This window comes from Polypterus senegalus, chromosome 7 (assembly GCF_016835505.1).
Source record: "Polypterus senegalus isolate Bchr_013 chromosome 7, ASM1683550v1, whole genome shotgun sequence".
NCBI lineage: Eukaryota > Metazoa > Chordata > Cladistia > Polypteriformes > Polypteridae > Polypterus > Polypterus senegalus.
Genome location: NC_053160.1, coordinates 100,259,609 through 100,280,679, shown reverse-complemented (window position 1 = coordinate 100,280,679; position 21,071 = coordinate 100,259,609). Strand labels below are relative to the sequence as shown.

The following is a 21,071-nucleotide window of genomic DNA, read 5'->3' as shown; positions in this document are numbered from 1 at the left end:
AATCAAACTCTCAAAAAGATCTTACGCAAGATAATCAATGAGGATGAAAGGAACTGTTTTTGCATACCAGGAAGTCCCACAAGCCTCTACGGAGTTCTCACCATTTGAATTGCTATATGGAGGGTAACCCCAAGGTATATTGGATATTTTAAAAGACAGTTGGGAGAAGGAGACCATTCCATCTACAGATATACTGGAGTATATCGTGCAGTTATGTGATAGAATTGCAAAGATCAGACCTATTTTATAATCTCACATGAAGAAGGCGCAAGCAGCCCAGGTCCGTTGCCATGACAATGGTATGTCTCTTTGGGAAATCCATGGGGATCGGGTCATGGTTTTGGTTCCTACCTCACATTCCAAATTGCTGACACATTGGCAAGGCCCTTATGAAGTTAAGGAGAGGAAGGTGCTGGTCGATTATTTAGTTAAACAACCAAACCATCGACCCAGTGAGCAGATTTATCATGTAAATTTGCTGAAATCGTGGAAGTAAAGGGACCCATATCCCTCCTCAAAACAGCTCCATTCATTCTTCACTAAAAAATTAACCCTTAACTTTGGTGATAATCAGACTCACCGACAACGACAGGAGCTCGAAGCAGTTATCCCGTCTATCTCTGAGGTTGTAAATGAGAAACCCGAATGAACCTCCCTGGTTGCACATGACATTGTGACAAAACCCAGGGTGATAATCTGAGAACACCCATATAGGCTTCCTGAGGCAAAAAGGGCAGAAGTGGAGCTGGAAATCAAATGAATGTGAATTCTAGGTGTGACAGATGAGAATACCTGGTCCAGTCCTATTGTTTTGGTCGGAAAGCCTGACAGGAGTTGGAGGTTTTACAATGATTTCCATCGGCTTAACAAGGTCTCCCAATTCGATGCATATCCAATACCAAGTGGACAATCTCCTTAAGTGACTAGGACAAGCCAACACTTTGACTACTCTTGATATGACAAAAGGGTATTGGCAGGTTCCCTTAACGGAATAAAATCCAAAATGGGCTTTGTCCCCATACTGTCAGTTGGCTTCTGTCAATACAGTCGTCACAAAAAATTAAACCCAGTAAAAATAAATAAATAAATAAAAAATAATCCTTAATAATAATTAAAATGAAGAAAAGAAACAAATCTCAGACTCTCAAATAACAAAACAAAATGTTATTTATAATCAAATGTTTTTCACAACTAGAATAACACAAAGACAGAGAAAACATCGACCCAAAGGCAACCTAAAACCAGTCTGCAATCCAATAATTCAAATACCACAAAACAGAGGCAAATAATACAGAAATCGATGAAATTCAAACAGTACTTAAGATGCTGTTCAACTCAATATAATGGCTGAGAATGGATCCTCAGCTACAGTGTCAGAGAGGCCCCACATAAGGGAGGCAGGGAAAATAACAAAAAATAGTAATAAACAGCAAAAGAAAAAAAATACATATACAGTATATTGTGGAAGATGGCCCGGACACAGACAGGTGAACAGCGACGGTTCAACCCACACACGTTTATTATACATTATTCTAATATTTACAAGTGCCACACAACCCCAAAACTCCCCTAAAGTCCAGGCCTCTACCAAATGCCTCTTTCTTCTTCAGGCTGCCTCCACTCCTCTCCACCAAGACTTTGTCCTCTGCACTCCCGACTCCAGCCACTGAACGGAGGAAGGAGGCCCCTTTTATCCCTACCCGGACATGCTCCAGGTGCCTCCCGATAATCATCCGCCTGCACTCCCCAGTGTGGCGGAAGTACCGGTTGCGCACCCGGAAGCACTCTGGGTGTCCCTGGTCTTCTTCCCCTAGCACTTCCAGGTGTGGCGGAAGTGCTGAGGGCCAGGGCTCCTCAGGCACTCTGACGCCCCCTGGTGGTGACCACGGACCCCTATAGGGTTGAGCTTCCAAGTTCAGTTCCCGTGGTCCCCAAAGCCACCAGGACAGTCGCCCTCTCATGGTCTGGTGGAGGCGTAAGCCCTCCTCCAGTCCTCCTGGGCGTCACAGCTGGGTATCCACCCCAGCCACTTGCCACAATATATATATATATATATATATATATATATATATATAGTCACACACATACCCATAGGAGACAGCATATGGGCTTGAATGAAGACATTTCTCTGCCAGACCAGTGGGTGGTGCTGAACTCTAATTCTTTCTGATCTTTTCCTCTGTAGACCATTGGAAGAACCCTAAATGATGTCACTTCAGCTTCCGGTCCCTCAAAACCTACCTCAAAGACATCACTTTCACCTTCAGTCCCATAGAACCCACTTTCTCTTCCTGTTTTGCAGATATATAACGGCAATATTTATCATTACTAGTTCTTTTCTGGACTCATGTCTGTAAATACCTTAATGCTATTCAATTGCTCAACCTTTTTTTTTTACAAACTGCAAAGGTGATATGGCCTATTAATAATTTTGTAATATTTTTAGGCTATTTTGTGATACAAAATATACTGTATATCTCAGTATTTTGAAATCTGCTCTAAACCATTTTGTAAACACTTGATTTAATTTCATTCATACGATCACAACAAAATGATGATTCTAGTAGTCTCTGCAGGCTACAACATATGTCTGCATTAATCATTCTTATTTATATTCATTAGCAATTTCTATTGGACCAATTTTAAATTTGAAGGTAGAATGAGGGGAAGTCTAAACCAAGTTAAATTTAACAAAACTGTATTTATTCAAACCTGGTAACTGCACACAACAAGAAATATTTCAAAACAACATAAAGTGCAAGCTGTATCACTTTCAGTCTCACATTTTCTACCTTCCATTATAAGGACATAAAGCCAAAACTGCCCTTTTGAACAGTTTTTAGTGACAAAAGCAATGCACAAGAACACTTCACATGATTTTCACTGTTTTCCAATTAATTGCCCAGCATCTCCCCTCCCTTACTGGGATCTTGCCTTGGGCATCAAGTACCCAAACTTCCTCTGGCACGATGCAACCTGCATCAGGGACAGGGACATGAACACTGCAACAGAGATGTCCTAATGTGAACTCACGGAGGAAAGAAACCTCACATGAACAAGAAGGGCAAAATTTGTCTTTATCTGCTTGTACTTCTCTACACACACTAAGCATCTACTGTTTTGAGTTGATCCCAAGTTAAAGTACAACTGAAATCCTTTCCGTTTCTTCTTGAAACCTACAAGAAAAATAAAAACTGACCTGCAGTGGTATATTATGTGTGTAATCTAACACAGAGAAGGCCAGTATTCTGGTTAGCCAACTTCTAATGATAGAGAGGTATCATGGCCCTTTGAGAATATGGCTGCAAGATTTAGAGAGCACAGTAGCATAACAAAAATGTGTGGGCCGTTATCAGGTAACAAGGTTATGACAGAGTTAGATAGGTGGGCCATTTTACCAGACTTTCGGGTATATGCCATCAATCTGTCGTGAAGAGGATTCAGTTGATTGTAGTATAAATGAACCTTATTTGGACTGACCAACTTGTGATAAGCCATTATGGTGGCTTAACACAATAAAGACAACAGAACATTACAAGCAACTCTGTGAAAATGTGATTGAAAAGCAGAAGTTAGGGGTATGGATACAAAAGAAGTATCTAAGTCATTACATATAACTTGGTATACAGTTAAATCATTTACTGATAAATGAAAAGAGTATGGCACAGCTGTAAATCTGCCTAGAACAGGTAATCAAGAGACCTATGATAACTGGGAGTTACAAGCTACAGTGATTTTAACTTGAGAGACTTAATATATATTTACCATTGCCCGGGCGCTCCACGAGTCATAGATTTTTTGGAAATTGGAAAAAAAGAAAGACACTTTTAAATAAAACGTACAGAGAGTTTGTCAGAATGCACATGGGAGACTGAAACCATATGAACAATGATTCTATGATTTGATGGGACCAAAATTGAGATTTTTTTGGCCATTAGACTAAATGTCACATTTATTGCAAGCCAAACAATGCACATTATAAAAAAACTCATCATCCCCACCATGAAGTATATTGGAGGCAGCATGAGGCTGTTGAGATGCTTCTCTGCAGTAAACCCTGGAAGGCTTGTGAGTGCAGAGGCTAAAATTAAGGCAGCATAATATAGGGGAGTTCTGGAGGAAAACCTAAAGTAGTCAACATGAAACCTGCGGAACAAGATTTGTTTTCCAGCCAGAAGATGACTCCAAGCATAAAACCAAAATTACAGAGGAATGGCTTAACAACAACAATGTCAATGTCATAGAATGGCTGAGTTAAAGCCCACAACTCAATCTAATTAAGATTTTTTTGCTAGACTTGGAATAGACTTCATTTATGATCCCCATTCCACCTGACTGAGTTTGAGAAGCTTTGCAAAAAAAGGTGTTCCCAAAGTTGCATCTAAAAATACTGACTTGAAGGGGGAATACTTATGAAATCAATCATTTTGTGCTTTACGTTTGGTGCTAATTTAGACCACTTTGCATTACAAATTGTTTTTCTGTTGATTAGTGTCAAAAAAGGAAAATTAAATTCACTGTGATTTAATGTTGTACAACAATAAAATGTGAAAACTCCCAAGGGGTGAGTACTGTTTATAGGCACTGTGAAACCTAAAACTACTCTTCTGCATTTTTAATTATTACACATTAATGAGATGATCTCTTAGGTATTTACAGATGTTTTCCCAATTATATTACATAATATTAACATATACAATACACTAAGTCGAAATGTATAGTATAATTTTATCTAACAGTGAACATTTCTATACTTACAATAGCATGATAAAAAAACAAAAAAACTTTGCTTTAACCTGTGCAAGCATCAGAAAGCTCCGAACACATTTTACATTAATCATATTTCTTCTGATACAGAGAGAAGTAAAACTATTTTTTGTAAAAAGCGGTCATTCGTTTTGTTAGACAAAATGCATCTTCTGTTCATGAAGGCACTTCCTTCTACTTTGAGCTAATTCTCAAAAAGACAGTAAACTGAACTGAGCACACCTTCAAACCCCTGGCATAAAGTTTGCTTTAGGAGACACCTAAAAATGGGAACAACTCACCTCTGTTCCTCTAGGGCCTTCTCTTTCTCGCTTAGTTTTCTCTCCCTCTCATCTGCCTCACGCTTTTCCTGCAACATTCTCTCCCGCTCCCAGCGCTTATGTTCCTCCAGATTACGCCGGCGGTCTTCTTCTTTGCGCCTCTCTTCCTCACGCTGGTAACAGAAAAAAAGTGTGCTCTATGTTAAAATGAGTGCAGTAGAGGAAAAAAAAGTTGTACACCAGACAGAATAAATTAAATACATTCAAAGTCTTTTTCATCCAGTTCAGGGCTGTGAGTTGTCCTGGCAATATTGCTCATCACATGTCATCAGTTCATATATTGTACAGTGGAACCTCGGTTCACGACCATAATTCGTTCCAAAACTCTGGTCGTAAACTGATTTGGTCCTGAACCGAGGTGATTTCCCCCATAGGATTGTATGTAAATACAATTAATCCGTTCTAGACTGTACGAACTATATGTAAATATATTTTTTTTAAAGATTTTTAAGCACAAATATAGTTAATCATACCATAGAATGCAGAACGTAATAGTAAACTAAATGTAAAAACATTGAATAACACTGAGAAAACCTTGAACAACAGAGAAAACTAACACTGCAAGAGTTCACGCTATAGTGCTACGAACCACTCGCTAAAAACACTTTTTTTAATTAGTTTTAAGCACAGGGAAAAAAATGAACATTTGAAAAAAAATCCATAATTTAATAAACCACCAAGAAAAGTAACAATGCACGCTAGGAATCGATCGCTGTAAACAGAAGTAATGTGGAGGTTAAAATCCAATAGAAAAAAGTCTTTATTAAATACAAGGAGGTTAAAACAATGCTCGGATCTGTCTCTTTAAAAACAAGCCTGGTGCATTCTTTAATTGCCTTCTCAGCCTTATGCGACCAGCCGTGTCTTCTCTCGTGTGTGTGTGTGTGTGTCTCTCTCTCTTGCGCGCACGTGTGTGTCTCTCTCTCGCGTGTGCGTATGTGCGTGTATGTCTCTCTCTTTCTCTCTCTCTCTCTTGCACGCTGCACAGGGAATGCACAGGGAGAGACTGAACACGTGCGGAAATCATTGGCGCGCACAAACCAAAAGGGAAGCTGGCTTGTTCGTATACCGAGTGTGTGGTCGTGAACAGATGCAAAAGTTTGGCTAACTTTTTGGTTGTAAACCGATTTCTACGTGTTCCGAGACATTCGTGAACCAAGGTTCCACTGTATTACCTGTTTTCTGTGGCTAGGGTGCTTTGGAGGCAATACAGAGGGAAAAAAGAATAAAAAGAATACTTCTTGGTGCTTTTACCCGGCGTCAACGTCTGTCTGTTGGGTCTAAAGGGGCAACAGCGCCCTATAGCGTTTTTACAGTGTGTTTAGCATTCTTTTGTCTGGAATACATCAGGGATCCAAAATGGCTATAATGCCTTCATGTAACACAGGTAATGAGATAAGATGGTTGTAGCCACATGTGTAAACATATGATATCATAGTACCCATTTTTGCGTAAATAAAACAAAGCTAGAAATGTTTTGGAATTGAACAACTGACATTTCTAGTTTTTTTTTTTCTCTATTTTGTAGCTATCTCTTTTATTTTTTATTTTCATGTGTTTTGGCACCCTTGAGCAAACTGCTTTTATTTTATTTAATTTCTTTTCCTTTTAACAGCACTGTTGTATTTAGATTATTATATCAGTGGTAGTTCTATTCAAGAGTCCAGATAGTCATTTTAGCCAAAGGAGTCCTCCTTTGACGTGACTAGCTAAAATGGTTCATTGCACTCTCTTTATTTTTTCTTTGAAATTTTCACAAAAAAGGCAGGTACTGAGTTCTTGATGCATATTGGTACAACTCAAGCCAGGAGCACTAAAAGTGTGAATAGGACGCAGTTACATGGACACTCATGTCTGATCATAAACGTTCAAGCAAACAAAGCAAACCTTTGAAGGTTTTTAAATAAAGACTGCATTTTAAATTTCCATTTTTAAGTGTAGAGCTAGGGCTTGTGTTTTCTGCAGAACATGCAGTTTTCTTTCTGTGGTATCTGTGTCTATATTCACTTTGTATTCTATATTAAAATTAAAATAAAACAGATTTGCTCAAAGAAGGACAAAAGGCAGACAGACCAAGAGATGAAGGTACCAAAAGAACAAGGCAAAAGAATGGCAAAACTAGCATGGGTCAATAACAAAAGTCTAAATATCACAATGCCAAACCCAAAATAAGAACCAGGAATTGGAGTCAAAAATGATTCTTACCAAAGGTCAGACATAAAAAGAGTAAATAATATGTCAGTATTCAAAAAAAGACATCATAAACAGTGACGCTTGTGCTGTTACAAATATAGTGGAAAAGTAATTTGAGTTGATTAGATAAACTTTATTAATATCATGGAAAATTAGATTAATATTAATAATTTAAGTCATTAGCATAATTATTCTTTTGCAATAAATAAACTGCCTCAGTCTGGTAATTTGCTTTGAGGTGTTTCTACTAAGCCCACCTGCCATTCACAAATCTGAGTACTTCAGGTTACAAATATGCTGTCCCATCTCTGTGACCAATAAAGGGAGAACAGCTTCTATGCTACAACATCATCTTTGCAACAGAAATAATGCACAACATAACTAAGATGACCAGAATTTCATAATCCAAAACCAGACCCAACCTTATAATCAGCAATCAAATATGGGTCATCTTGGAGTTTCATGCATGCTATTAGATGTATATTTAATAGAACACCAGGATTGGGGGTGTTCCCATAAAGTTTTGTGAATGTTGATAGACGTATAATAAATCAAAGAGTTGGAGGGGAAAATAGTACTCCTTAGAAATTCAAGCGCATTGTTGGAGCTTGGTGGATACCTTTATTAAATGGCAAGCCTGTCAAAAACGGGAGATTTTGTTAAATTGTGATTATTTCATGGGATGCATTGTCTGAAACAAGACTGTAGGGTGACCATACAAAGACGTAAGGCAGAAGGTGGCATGGCTCTACCTAACTTTCAATTTTATTACTGGGCGGCTAATATAAAAGGTATAAAAACCTGGACATTGACACAAATAGATGTATATACAGAGGCTTGGTCCGCAATAGAAATAAAATCCTGCAGAACTACTTTATATTCCTTAATCTGTACCCCAATAAGTACAAGTCATCGCTATACTAATAACCCAATTGTACTTCAATCACTCAGAATATGGAACCAATGTAGGAAGTATTTTAAGATAGAGAAGGTTTTATCTGTGGCATCACTGCACGAGAACCACCTATTTCCACCCTCTCAAACGTACACAGTTTTTAGTGTTTGGAAAACATTTGGAATTAAATCACTCAAGAGATTTGTACATAGACAACATCTTTGCATCCTACAAACAATTACACTCCAAATTTAACTTTCCAGCAACACATTTCTTTCACTAGCTTCAAATCAGAAACTTTGTTAAACAAAACCTGCCCAATTTACCTCACCTCCCACCTATCTCTATGCCGGAAAAAAAATTGATCAGCCTTGAGGACTCAGACACCATCTCCATAATATATAAAAACATTTTACAGTCTCTCCCTTTCAAAGATCCAAGAGTACAGTAGGAGAAGGATCTCTCACTCAACATCTCAAAAAAGGAGTGGAAGGCAGTAATGTACAGAATTCACTCGAGCTCCATATGCACAAAGCATACAATTATTCAACTTAAAATTATATATCGAGCATGTCTGTCTTGTTTAAAATTGTCCAAAATGTTTCCAGGGCAAGATCCAACCTGCGAACGTTGCAATCAAGTTCCACCCTCATTAGGCCATATGTTTTGGGCCTGCACCAAACTAACATCATTCTGGACCAAAATCTTTAAATGCCTTTCAGACAGCCTTGGTGTAACAATCCCTGCTAATCCACTAACAGCTGTGTTTGATGGACTCCCAAATGGGTTTAAAGTCGAGAAGTACAAACAAACTGTGATTGTCTTTACTACACTTTTAGCATGTAGACTTATCTTGCTCAACTGGAAGAATCCTAACTTATCTATTTTAAGTCAGGGAGTAACTGATGTTATATACTATTTGAAATTGGAAAAAAATCTAATTCTCACTTAGAGGATCTGTGCAGAACGTTTTCAAAATCTAGCAGGATCTAATCAAAAACATTTTAGAATAAGCATTTAAATTGAAGAAGCTATTTATTTGTATTCATTTATTAATTTATCTATTTACTTACGTATATTTACTAGTTTAAAATTTTACTCTGCTGGTCTAGTTCTCTTTCTCATGGGTGGTTAACATGGTTTTGTTAAACTTGACTTGCCTGTATGGAATATTATTTGATTTTAATAAAATCAGTAAAATGCAGAGGGAAAAAAAGGTTTATCTTTCAGTAAAAGAATGACCCAAGACATACAGCATAAGCCACATTGGAGTGGCTAAAAAACTATATGGCAGGAGTTATAAACTTATTCACCAACAGTCACTATTCAAGTTTGGTGATTTTTCTAAGAAGAAATGTGGAAATATGCACCTGGCTGACATTTTCCATTAAACAACTGAATGCTGTCACTTCTGCCAAATATTTACTCAATTACAGCGAATATGTAATTTATAATTAAAAAGGAATCTGTGTAATTTAGTTTTCACTTTGACATTATAGTGTTGGTAAGAACCAACAAGAAAATTAAACTGATATTGCAAAAAGTAATACAAGAAAATGTGAAAAAACAAGAGAAATGTGAAAAAACTTTTCTAATCATAACATGAGTCAGCCCTGTGTGCTGCATTTCAAGTAATGTAGTTTTTATTGTGTGCCAAACACCATTTTTACATATTGGATGCAAGGATTGTATTTTTGTACATCTACTGTAAATTAACTATTTTTCCTACTGCTGGAATTACTTACCTCAGCTCTGGCCCAGAAAGAGTCTCTGTTAATCCTACGCATCTCCATGGCTGCATTTGTTTTTCTGTAATTGGTGCCCTGTAGGAAAAGTTATTGGGTGTCAATAGGTGAAGAGATAAATCGTGGGGACAGAGCAGTGACAGAAACAGGAAGAGAGAAAGTGGAAGAGATATGTGGCATGTGAGAGATGAAGAAAAAAGGAATGAAAAATATGGCATGCGGTGAGGACAAGGAAAAATCTGGATAAAAAGATATTAAAGCCCAAGGAAAGCAAGCATACAAAATGGAGGTACAAGGTGAGAAAGTAAACTTAGTTGTGAAGAGGCAAGGAAGAGGTCGTAGTGGATTTCAGTAGCAGCGCAATGTTCAGACACAGCACTGAAGAGGCGGCTGAGAGGAAGTCACCGTATTTGCCGCTCCTTTACAGGACAGTAGGAGAAAGTAGTAGGAGAGTAAGAAAAGACAACCTGAAAGAGAAATTTAGTTGAAGAAGAAAAATGAGGAGTTAACAAGAAAACCAGAAAAAAAAGCTCAACAAGGTTTGTGGGGTATGCTTTCCCCCTTACCACTATTTCCTCAGACTCTCTCACACGACCCTGCCTTTTCAGTCTTTCAGAAGGGGGAACAATCTTGCTGATGACATCCTGGATTGCATCTGGTGTTACCTGAGCAGGGCTTCTTGCACTGATGAAGACATGAGCTTCCTGTAAGGAGAGAAGAGTGAAGAACAGTAAAAATGAAGAAATTAAAACAAAAATTGGGGACCTAAATGAACTCAGGAGTCACTGTCATTAGGATTGCACTGCACTATACAGTCTCTGTCTCATACATTCTTTTGCCAGCCATATCCTTGGAAATGTGCTCTATCACTATTTACCTAAAGAGAGGCCACGTTGTGGCCCATAGTGGTTTGGAAATTTGAAAGGCAGTATGTCTAAATCTCTCCAGCATGTCCTAGTTCTCCCCCAGGGTCTCCTCACATTTGGACATGCCTGAAAAAAACCTCCCCAGGAAGGTATCCAGAAGGCATCCTAATCAGGTGCCTGAACCACCTCACCTAGCTCCTTCTGATGCCGAGCAACAGCAGCTCTACTTTGAGCTCATCCTGAATGTCTGCACTTCTTACTCAATCTCTAAGGCTGCACCTAGACACCCTGCAAATAAAACGTATTTCTGCCACTCAACCTGAATAGGGTATTCTATCCTTTTCCAGCTGAGAATCCTGACCTTAGACTTGGAGGGGCTGAACCTCATCCTGACCGCTTCACATTTGGCTGCCAGCTGCACCAGTGCATGTCTAAGGTCACAGTCCAATGAACCCATCAAGATCTAATCATTCACAAGAAGCAGAGATGTGATCCTGAGGTGACCAAACTGGACACCCTCCACTAATTGGCTGTGCCTAGAAATTGTCCCTAAATACTGTGAACAGAATTGGTGACAAAGGGATGTTCTGGTGGAGTCTTACTGCTGGTAATGTGAACCAAGCTTTTCCCCTGGCTGTACATGGAACAAATACAGTAGCTCTTATCAGCTGGCCTGGTACCCCATACTTCCGAAGCACCCCTCACAGGACACCCTGAGGGATGTGGTTGTATGCCTTTTTCAAATCCAAAAAACACATGCAGACTTGTTGTTCAAACCCCCATGAACCCTCTAAAAACTTTTTGAGGGTAAAAAAGGTGGTCCAGTGTTCCATACCTGGGATAAAATCAAATTGTTCTTCCTGAATCTGAGGCTCAACCAGAACCCAGAAGAGATTATATCTCTTGGCTGGCCTGGGAACACCTTGGTATTGCATATAGGAGTTGGAAGAGCTGGCAGGGAAAAGGGATGTCTAGGTATTATTACTTAAACTGCTGAGTCCATAACCCAGACCCAGGCATGTAGCAGAAAATGGATGGATGGATTGATAAATGGAATATGTCTTAAGTCTAGGTCTCTGAATCTACCTGCAGTGGCTACTTGCCACAAGGCAGTACATTGTACTTTCTAAGACAGGTGCAATATTATTAATAATATTGTATACTAGCTGTGTTACCCGTCTACGCCCAGGAAATTTCCTAAGACAATGGGCCTAGGTGTTCCATCAGATTTATCAAAAGTACAATGTAACTAACTGAATACTTTTGTATATAGAATATTTGCTAGTTTGTTTTTTTATCAGGGACTAATTTTATTACTTCTCTACTACTATCCTAGATGTACCATACTGCCAAATATCAGCTTTTTATTGAAATGGGAAATAGTGTTGTCGTTGATGACTGAGTGGGTTAGAGAGTAGAGAGCAGAGATAGAGATCTTATACTTTAAGATCCAGGGCCTGAGATATTACACTAATCTGACTACATGCAAGCATGCCTTTTCATTCTGATGCAACAACCTCCAGATAATTTATTGTCTTTTTGAGTATATTACTTAAAGTATCACTATTATGTTAGACATACATGTTCATGAATATAAGTTGCAACTCCTATATGTACTGCAACCTTCATGTAGACATCGCTTCAAAAGGTAATCCACTCCATCACATATGTTATATTAAAATGTAGCAACACATATGTTATCTTACTATTCTAAATGAATAGGCATCCAAAACCAATAGGCTGCAAGTACTTTTGTGGAAACTCACTTTGAAGAGCTCACAGAATGGATTACAATTCTAAACCATACAAGCATTAACAATGGAAGAGAAGAAGGGCCTAGTGTTTATAGATATTGGTCTTGACTCTCCAAGAAGAGTACTGTGACAGTTCACTCAGCCTACCAGCCAGCATGTAATAAGGATGAACCTTTGTAGGTAATAGCTCAATAATAGATCACTGTGAATACCCATTTCATAAGCAAAGGTGTAGTGAAGTAGTGAAGAATTACTAGGGGACATTCCATATTCTTGGATGCGCTTGAAAATTAAGCAGATAAGGCAGGGGTCCCCAGCTCCAGTCCTGGAGGGCAGCAGTGGTTGCAGGTTTTAATTCAAACCCTTTTCTTAATTAGTGACCTGTTTTTGCTGCTGATTAACTTATTTTGAATTAATTTTAATTAACTTGTCTTTTAAGATTTGTTCCCCTGAATTTCTTCATTGTTCCTCTGAATTGCTTTATTTCTACCCTTAAATCCCATCCAAACAGAAATGAAACGTGAAGTGAGTGAGCCAATAGAAGAACAACTAAGTAAGGGCCTCAAATTGCTTAATTAGGTGCCGATTCTTATTGTTAATTAAACCCATTCTTTAATTTCATTACTTATTGCTGCACTTATTTTGCAATAGCATACATTTCCAAAATTGCTGATCTCTTTTCTATGAGCACTGTTAAAATGTTTTGGGGACCTGAGCAGATCAACTTTCCTGAGACCTTTATCTTTCTTTATTTTCTGATATTGTATGATAAACACAGTTTACTGGTCATGTTTTGGTTCATTTTGTATCTCATTATTGTTTGGCTGCAAATTAAGGGAAAGGAAAACAAGGGGTCTGAGCTTTCAAGAGCAAGTCAATTAAAATGAATTCTAAAGAAGTTAAATAGCAGCAAAAACAGGTCACTAATTAAGAAAAGGGTTAGAATGAAAACCTGCAGCCACTGTGGCCATCCAGGAGTTGGGGACCCCTGAGATAAAGTGTTCGTTGTAGCCTAACTTGTTCCAGTATGAATTGGGGTACGTTTTACAGAAGACCCTCTATATACACTTTAGCTGCAGTTCTTCAAGATTAATTTTGGATATGATAACCTTTACCTTGTCAATATCACTTTCTGCATATAATGTATCCACTTTAAGGGTTCATATGGAGAGAACAGAAAAACACATTGAATACATCTCTCTATTATAAAAAAAAAATCCTGGAAAGCAAAAGCAAGGCGACAATACGTGATCTTCTCGGAAGTTCTCGGAAGACATTTAAAAGACCCGCGAGACAAAAGAGACTTTCCACGGAGCGTCTTGCGGGGACCGTAAACATGAGACTTGATGCCAAGAGATTGTCCCAGGGTCATCTCGCGGGGATATGGAACATGAGATTCTTGCTTACAAAAGACATCATGTAAGAGCACACCCATCAAAAAACACTCAGACGTGTAAAAGCACATAGCACACACACATCCTTTGCTCTCAGCACATATAAAGCATATAAGGACAATACGGAGAATAATGATACAAAGGCCCTGGAGAGAAAAAAAGGCAGATAAGAGATTATGAAAGCAGTGGAATTCGAAAGGCTCAAACAAACAATAGCACGATACACATGCCGAGAAAGGTACAGAATATGAAAGCAGTAAAATTCGAAAGTATTGTAGCGTCCCAGCCAGGTTGAGGCCTTTTTGGTTTTAAGTGACTGATCGGTCCGATTGAGGGAGGGCGGAGTACAGCACGGAAGACTGATAGCGGGGTATTGATTGATGTGGTAAGGGGGGGACGAGACCCGGCAGAGGAGGGATTGGAGAGGGTGATAGAAAGTTGTGTTTGGGGCTAGGAAGTCGGCGGTTGTTCAAATAAAACTTTGATGACACTTTATCATGTCAGTTGCTACAGTATCAAAGAAAAGATAGAAAAGATTGCATTACCGCAAACCAAAGGTGATTAATCATCAGAACCAGGTGTAATTGAAAAAACAGCAGGACAAATCGAGTTCAGAAATAAAAGGCAAAGAGTAGACAACAAAGTCTTTTCGCATTCGCATCATTCAATGGCCAAAACGTGGATTTACACAATAATGGACCATACGCTATAAGAATCTGTGGTCCCAGAACAGTTAATGCAACGACAAGTTGAATTTCAAAGAATACACAATTCGGTCAGGTGTACTGAGGATCACGGAGAAGCGATGCAAATTTTAACAGGCAAAAAAAAGGTAATGTATACCTGTATATTCCGGGAATAACATTACACACCAAAGGAGATCGCGATTCGTATTAAAATGTTTACAGGTTACCGTGAGAATAGCTTTTGCTATGACAATCAATAAATTACAGGGACAAACATTATTTATTATTATTATTTATTAGAGAAACAGAAACAATAGTTACTCACAAGCAGTTATACTTTGCGTTGTCACAATGTGTCTCCAAAAAATATTGTTTTTAATGAAGCTTTAAAGTAAAAATGCAAATAATGAAATCGAAGCAATTCCAAAGGAAAAAAAATTAAATTGTATATCCGATTAACCAAACACAGGGGGAAGCGAGCAGGGGGCGAAGCCCCCTAGTAATAATAATAATAATAATAATACATTTTATTTATATAGTGCCTTTCCTATGTTCAAGGCACTTCACAGAGTGTAAGAAAGAACAGCAGGGTATACAGTATATAGCATTGTACTAAACAAGATAAATAAATAAAGAAGAGTAAGACAGTAAATTCAGAGAAAAAAAAAGCTTAACAAACAACATATTTGGTGGTATAGCACACACACACAGGTTACATGAGTATCTTGACACAGAGGTAAACTGAAACAAGGGTAATAAAGTCAAGCAGAGCTAAAAGCCTTCCTGAACAGATGAGTTTTAAGCTATTTTTTAAAAGAATTCATGGAGTCAGCTGATCTAATTAATTTCGGTAGGTCATTCCAGAGTCTGGGCACTATACAGCTGAAGGCCCTGTCACCCAGGGAGTGTAGATTAGTGTGGGGCACAACAAGATTGCCAGAATCAGAGGACTTTAGTGGGTGGACAGGCACATAGTGATGGAGAAGGTCACTAATGCAGTTTGGCTCAAGGTCGTTTAAGGCTTTGTAGGTTATTAGTAGAATTTTATATTCGATTCTGTAAGACGCAGGGAGCCAGTGAAAGCGAAGCAGGATGTGTGTTATGTGCTCGCTGCTGCTGGTCTGTGTAAGGATTCTTGCAGCCCAAGTTTTGAATAAGCTGGAGCTGTGATATAAGATTAGAAGGGGCACCTGCCAGTAGGGAATTACAATAATCAATGTGGGATGTAATAAAATCTTCAGCTAAAAGGGATGGAAGTGCCCATATATGTTTATAAGCCACTTAGATAGGGACTGCTTTTTTAATATACTCCCCCCTCCCCAACACACACACAGACACAATTCAATTCTAATCTTTTTGTTTTCGCCTGTTTTAACATTCTGCGTTACAGCAAACAAAGTAAGGAAATAACTACAGGCTGAAATTTTTTTTTTTTTGGCTTCAATGAAAAATTCAAGGCCAGGACTGTATACTACACAGAGCTAGTGTAACAGGTAGGGTGTTCAGTTATTCACATACATTTCACAGAACATGTTGAATAAACTGGATAGCCACTACAATATTGCTAATGATACGTTTCACCAGAGGGGGACTGATTGACCTTTGGCTTTGCTTTTTTCCTAAAATTCATTGGGTATTTGGACTCTTGATGTTTCATATTGTAAATCTATCTTGTTTTTCTTTTTCCTGTCCTCATTTCCCAACTAGCCATTATTTACTTTAACATAATCATTATAATAATTAATCATGTACTCTACATGATATACAAATGTAACACATTTTTTAGAATTTATTGTAACTGTTTTACATTTGTAAATTTTTACTTTGCTCTGAGCTGCTTCATCGAGGGAGCTCTGAACTGGGTTGAATTTCATGAAAAAGAAAAAGAGTGGCACATTGGCAGAATGGCCAAATGGTTATCACTGCTGTATCTTAACAGTAGAGAAGTTTGGTATCATAGTCTGTGAGTAGCCATGCAACACTGAGTGCAAGATATGAATTCAATTTCAATTCAATTCAATATACACAATAAAAAGCACAATATACAGCAAATGTGGGCTATGAAATTTAACTAAGCGATTTTTGCCCTAGCTGGCAACTTTAAATTTTGCACCTATGCTCCAGAATATTTCCCTTAGATGGTGTCTGCTGCTTGAACCTTAATCTGAAAAGATTTAAGTAAAAGCACCACACTGGAGATGTGTTTAAATAGCAGAAGAGTCAGATGGATATCTGATTTCCTGAACATCCTCATACTCTTATGTTTCATGCTGGCCGAAAAACCTGGCAGCAAGGCACTATTCATATCCCTTCTCTCTACACATCAGTTGCCTGTATGCCAGGCACCACTTCTCTCCATCTCAATGCACCAAGTGCTTCTCCTGTTTCAAAAGAGTGGATTCCTGGGAAGACAAGACCACTTGTTTACATCTCTGGTCAGTTGCTTCCTGCCTTATTAGAGCCTGGCTAATGCCTTTACTGCCTCCAGGAAGAGGAAAACCGGTACTTTAAACCTCTTTAAACAAAGACATTAGGATGTTTTGAGATCTGAACAAATTACACTTAAGAAACCCACTTAGAGAAAAAAAAATAATCAGAAGAGGTAAAAAATAGTTAATGTGAACTTGATGACTGTGGGGAGTGGAGCTGTAGAAGAAAACCTTTCATTGTATAGTTGTAGGAGGTGGGAGAACAAACAGTTTTGCTTTATTTGCCATGGGACATCAGGAAAAAAAGACATCTTTAAAACAGGAGTGTAGAGCTCTGAGTCCGGGTGGCATTTATAGCAACTTAGTCCTTAGATAACAAAATAAAACATTGTACACAACAAAGTGATTTCCTTAGTGAATCTCCACAAAATTCCAAAACAGTGCAGTACACATTTTTAGACGGAAAATCCAATTTACAGATTTACCACATTAACTAAGGTTAGAATAAGGTCAACATCTCTTCCACAAGTCATAAAGGAGGTTGACATTAGGAAAGCCAATTTATGCTGCAATACCACCTTATAAAGGGGAACTGGAAAACCCAGTTGAACCCAGAAAATGCCTGTTAAACTGACAGAGAGAAAGAGAACCAAATTTACACATTGCCATTTTATTTAGTAGACTTGATGAAACTTCACCTCTTTTTGACATATGGTCTCATTATAACATTTAACAGTTTTTATGTTAACTGTTGTTCATAAAAACATACTTTAGCAAACTTAACATAACCCTCAATTGCATTATCCCTATTATCCTATTTATATATACACCCTGTTCCCTACCATTGTGGCAGTAGTCCTTGTGTATCATTTACACAATTTCTTTTCATATGCTATTTTATTAGTTCAGAATTTGGTTATATTGTGTTGTACGTTTTTAATTGTAGAAAGTGAAGAAATATCGCCATATGACTTCCAAGGTTAACTGCTGCCACTGATTGCACTCTACCAACTTCTTATTTAATTCCTAACTTTAAGAGGCTGCTCTGTCTAATCTTTTAGGAGCATTAAGAAAAATGAACAGAGATGATAAAATAGACTTGTGCTGACAAGAACTTATTTTCCTTTGAAACTATTGACATTTGAAAAACAATTTTGTAAGGAACATTTAAACAGTTGTGAACAGCACATTCCTTCAGCACATTTTGGGCCCCACTATGTGCATTTTGGATTATTAAAATTCAAAGTCACAGATACAAAAATGGTGTGGGGGTATCAACACCAGTGCATGAGGTCATAAGTTCCTTTAACTAATTAATATATGTACAGTAGATCTTGGTGTTCTTCACCAGTCCAGCATACCATTAATACAAAATAACATCTCTCTGTCCTGTCATGCAGTGAAATTCATACATGCATCCCTGAACAGGCATGGTTGGCCCCAAGTCCAAGGGTCCAAAGAAGAGACACTTATGAAAATTAAACCAAAAAGTCTCAGAAGCTGAACCTAGGTGTAATGGTAAGAATTTTTGAATTCCTGAAAGGTCAGTTTTTGGGAAATAATGTTATTCCAGGAGTCTTTCAGGGCTCTTGTAAACCCTCGACAACAGTAGTTGTGTCTTCTCCTGTATTTAGACCTGGTGATAGGTGTTGGCTGATACTCGCTGGTAAGTTAGGATATTAAACAGAAATAATGTTAACAGTTATAATATTAATGTTTGTAGCTCTGCTGAATCACTCGGGTACCCCTCACTGCCAGTGTAGAGTTGGATGTTTCGTGTCCACCTTGTGAGTTTCAATAGCTGTAGTACCATATGTTCCAGCAAAACCAAACATCCCACCATTTATTCAGCTTTACTGAAGACAGGCTTAGTTTGAGCAAATTAGTTATTGTGATATTTATGATTGCTTATGCGGAAGTAAGGCAGCCAAATGATGATTGTGTTATTTTCTAATTTGTTTTATTGCATGACATGTTATTGCAGAGTTTTATTATATTTGTATTTTATTAAGAAAAGCATTATTGGCTATTTTTTAAAACCTGTCAACATTTAGTGTATTCACACAACAAATTATGTAATATGTATTATCTACTAAGCTAGTAGATTGATGTTACTAGATTGTGTTCAATGTCCTATAAACACAAATAGACATGAGTATTTAGTTAAATAACACAGATTCATTTGGCATGTCTGTAGTCTACTCCTGGCTGATGGCAGGGATTTTGAGAGGAGGCCCAACATCTTGACAGGCCTAGGGGTCCATGGACTTTGGATCTATTCCCGATGACAATACCCTGTTTTCATAATATAAGCAATTATTAAAAATTAAGTTGAAAAGAAACAATAGATGCTGTCGATCACTAGAACATGAATTCCCACATTGTACCCACCGCAGTTAAAATGTGAAAGACTGAAACATCCATCCATCCATTCATTATCCAACCCACTATATCCTAACTACAGGGTCACGGGGGGTCTGCTGGAGCTAATCCCAGCCAACACAGGGCGCAAGGCAGGAAACAAACCCCGCGCAGGGTGCCAGCCCACCACAGAAGACTGAAAAAACTTACAAAAAATACCGCATAGGTATTTGTCCATCTCTCCATCCTTTTTCTGTAATAACTGATTTAATATAATAACTCAGGCTAGAAGGGGGTAAAGCCTACTACAACAGCAAGCAATACACAAAGGCCATTAGAGGGCAATATCACAAAATGCAAAGTGGATGGCTTTACAACCCGATAAGAGCTAACTGCCAACACTTTAGAGATAATAATGCAAAGAGCAATGCAAATCAATCATACCAGTATACATGTATGCATGTAGAATGATGCTGTTTTCCTTTGTACTTACTATACCTGTATATGCATTGTATTCCAATTGGCTTAAAGCTTCAGGCACCTGAGAATAATTCCTAGTCTAGACACTCCGTGCTTTTTATTTCCACGTTCACAACAATCCATGTTAGATTAACTAATACAGTAACTCTAAATTCACCTGGAATGAAAGAGCATGCGCTGTTATGGACTAGTGTTTTGAATGTGATATTGAAAAGCTAATTGGATACACTGATTTAGAATATAAATGAATGCATTGAAATGAAATACTATAATTAAGGAAAATTCAGTCCTTTAGTACTAAAGTGTTGCTTTTTTTTATTTGTTTGCTTGTGCAGAAGAAACAAGCTTCATTCTTAGCTTAGGTTAGAGAGCTCTAAGCCTTTTTAATTAAAATAATATAAAGAACCACAGGGGGATTCAAAAACTATGAAAGAATGAATCTAAGTTTTTGACTGTCATGGGATTCTTTTTATAACACAGCCCAAGTTGGTCCACCAAATTTCCTGCATGTAGAACCCTCAGGCAAAATAGCAGTATTACACTTTGATCATTGGAATTATAAAACATATTCAATATCAGTAAAAGGTGGATTTATACAGAAGCTGTGCGTGTTTTTGAGAAGACAGTTAAATAATCTGATCAATAAAAGCTAATAACATGAAGCACATGGTTTTTTTTTTTTTTTCCTTGATTTAAAATTTCTCCTTGTAAAAAAGCAAACCAATTTCCAGTTGTTAACAAATTCTTCACTTAATCAGGGTTTGTCTTGAGAAGCAACAAACCTTAGGTGTATATATTTTATGAATCCCTAGTAGTTTTATTATGGCCCCAGAATGCAGGTAGTCTATTAGTTTAATTTTTTTCTAACATAATTTAATGTTAATTCCATTAAGATCTCTTGTGCTATATCCATAAAACATGTCAATTAAGCTAAATGATAGGTGGCTGAGAAAATAAATGTTTTTCAATGCAAACATTAATGTTCAGTGGCCATCAATATTTATCATTTAAGTAAAAAAAAAACAACACATGGTAGGGTGTGAATAAGATATGTAGGCCTTGTGTGGGATTTCTATCTAGTGTGAGGTGGCACTGGCCATCAAATTTATATTAAATTTGTGCAAAAACACTGGAAGGGAAAACATGGCCGCTGTTCCATTCCTAACCAGTAGAGTGATGTC

The 21,071-nt window shown here is 37.8% G+C and overlaps 1 protein-coding gene across 1 annotated transcript in view; it reads right to left on the bottom strand.

Moving 5' to 3' along the window:
• The window catches only part of si:dkey-40c11.2 (drebrin), a 201,626-nt gene that overhangs the window by 51,632 nt on the left and 128,923 nt on the right, over positions 1 to 21,071 (bottom strand). The window contains exons 5-7 of the mRNA XM_039759084.1: positions 10,487 to 10,624; positions 9,921 to 9,998; positions 5,049 to 5,200 (exon numbers count right to left, since the gene is read on the bottom strand). Of these exons, the coding sequence (XP_039615018.1) occupies positions 5,049 to 5,200; positions 9,921 to 9,998; positions 10,487 to 10,624 (368 nt within the window). The remainder of the gene's footprint in view (positions 1 to 5,048; positions 5,201 to 9,920; positions 9,999 to 10,486; positions 10,625 to 21,071) is intronic.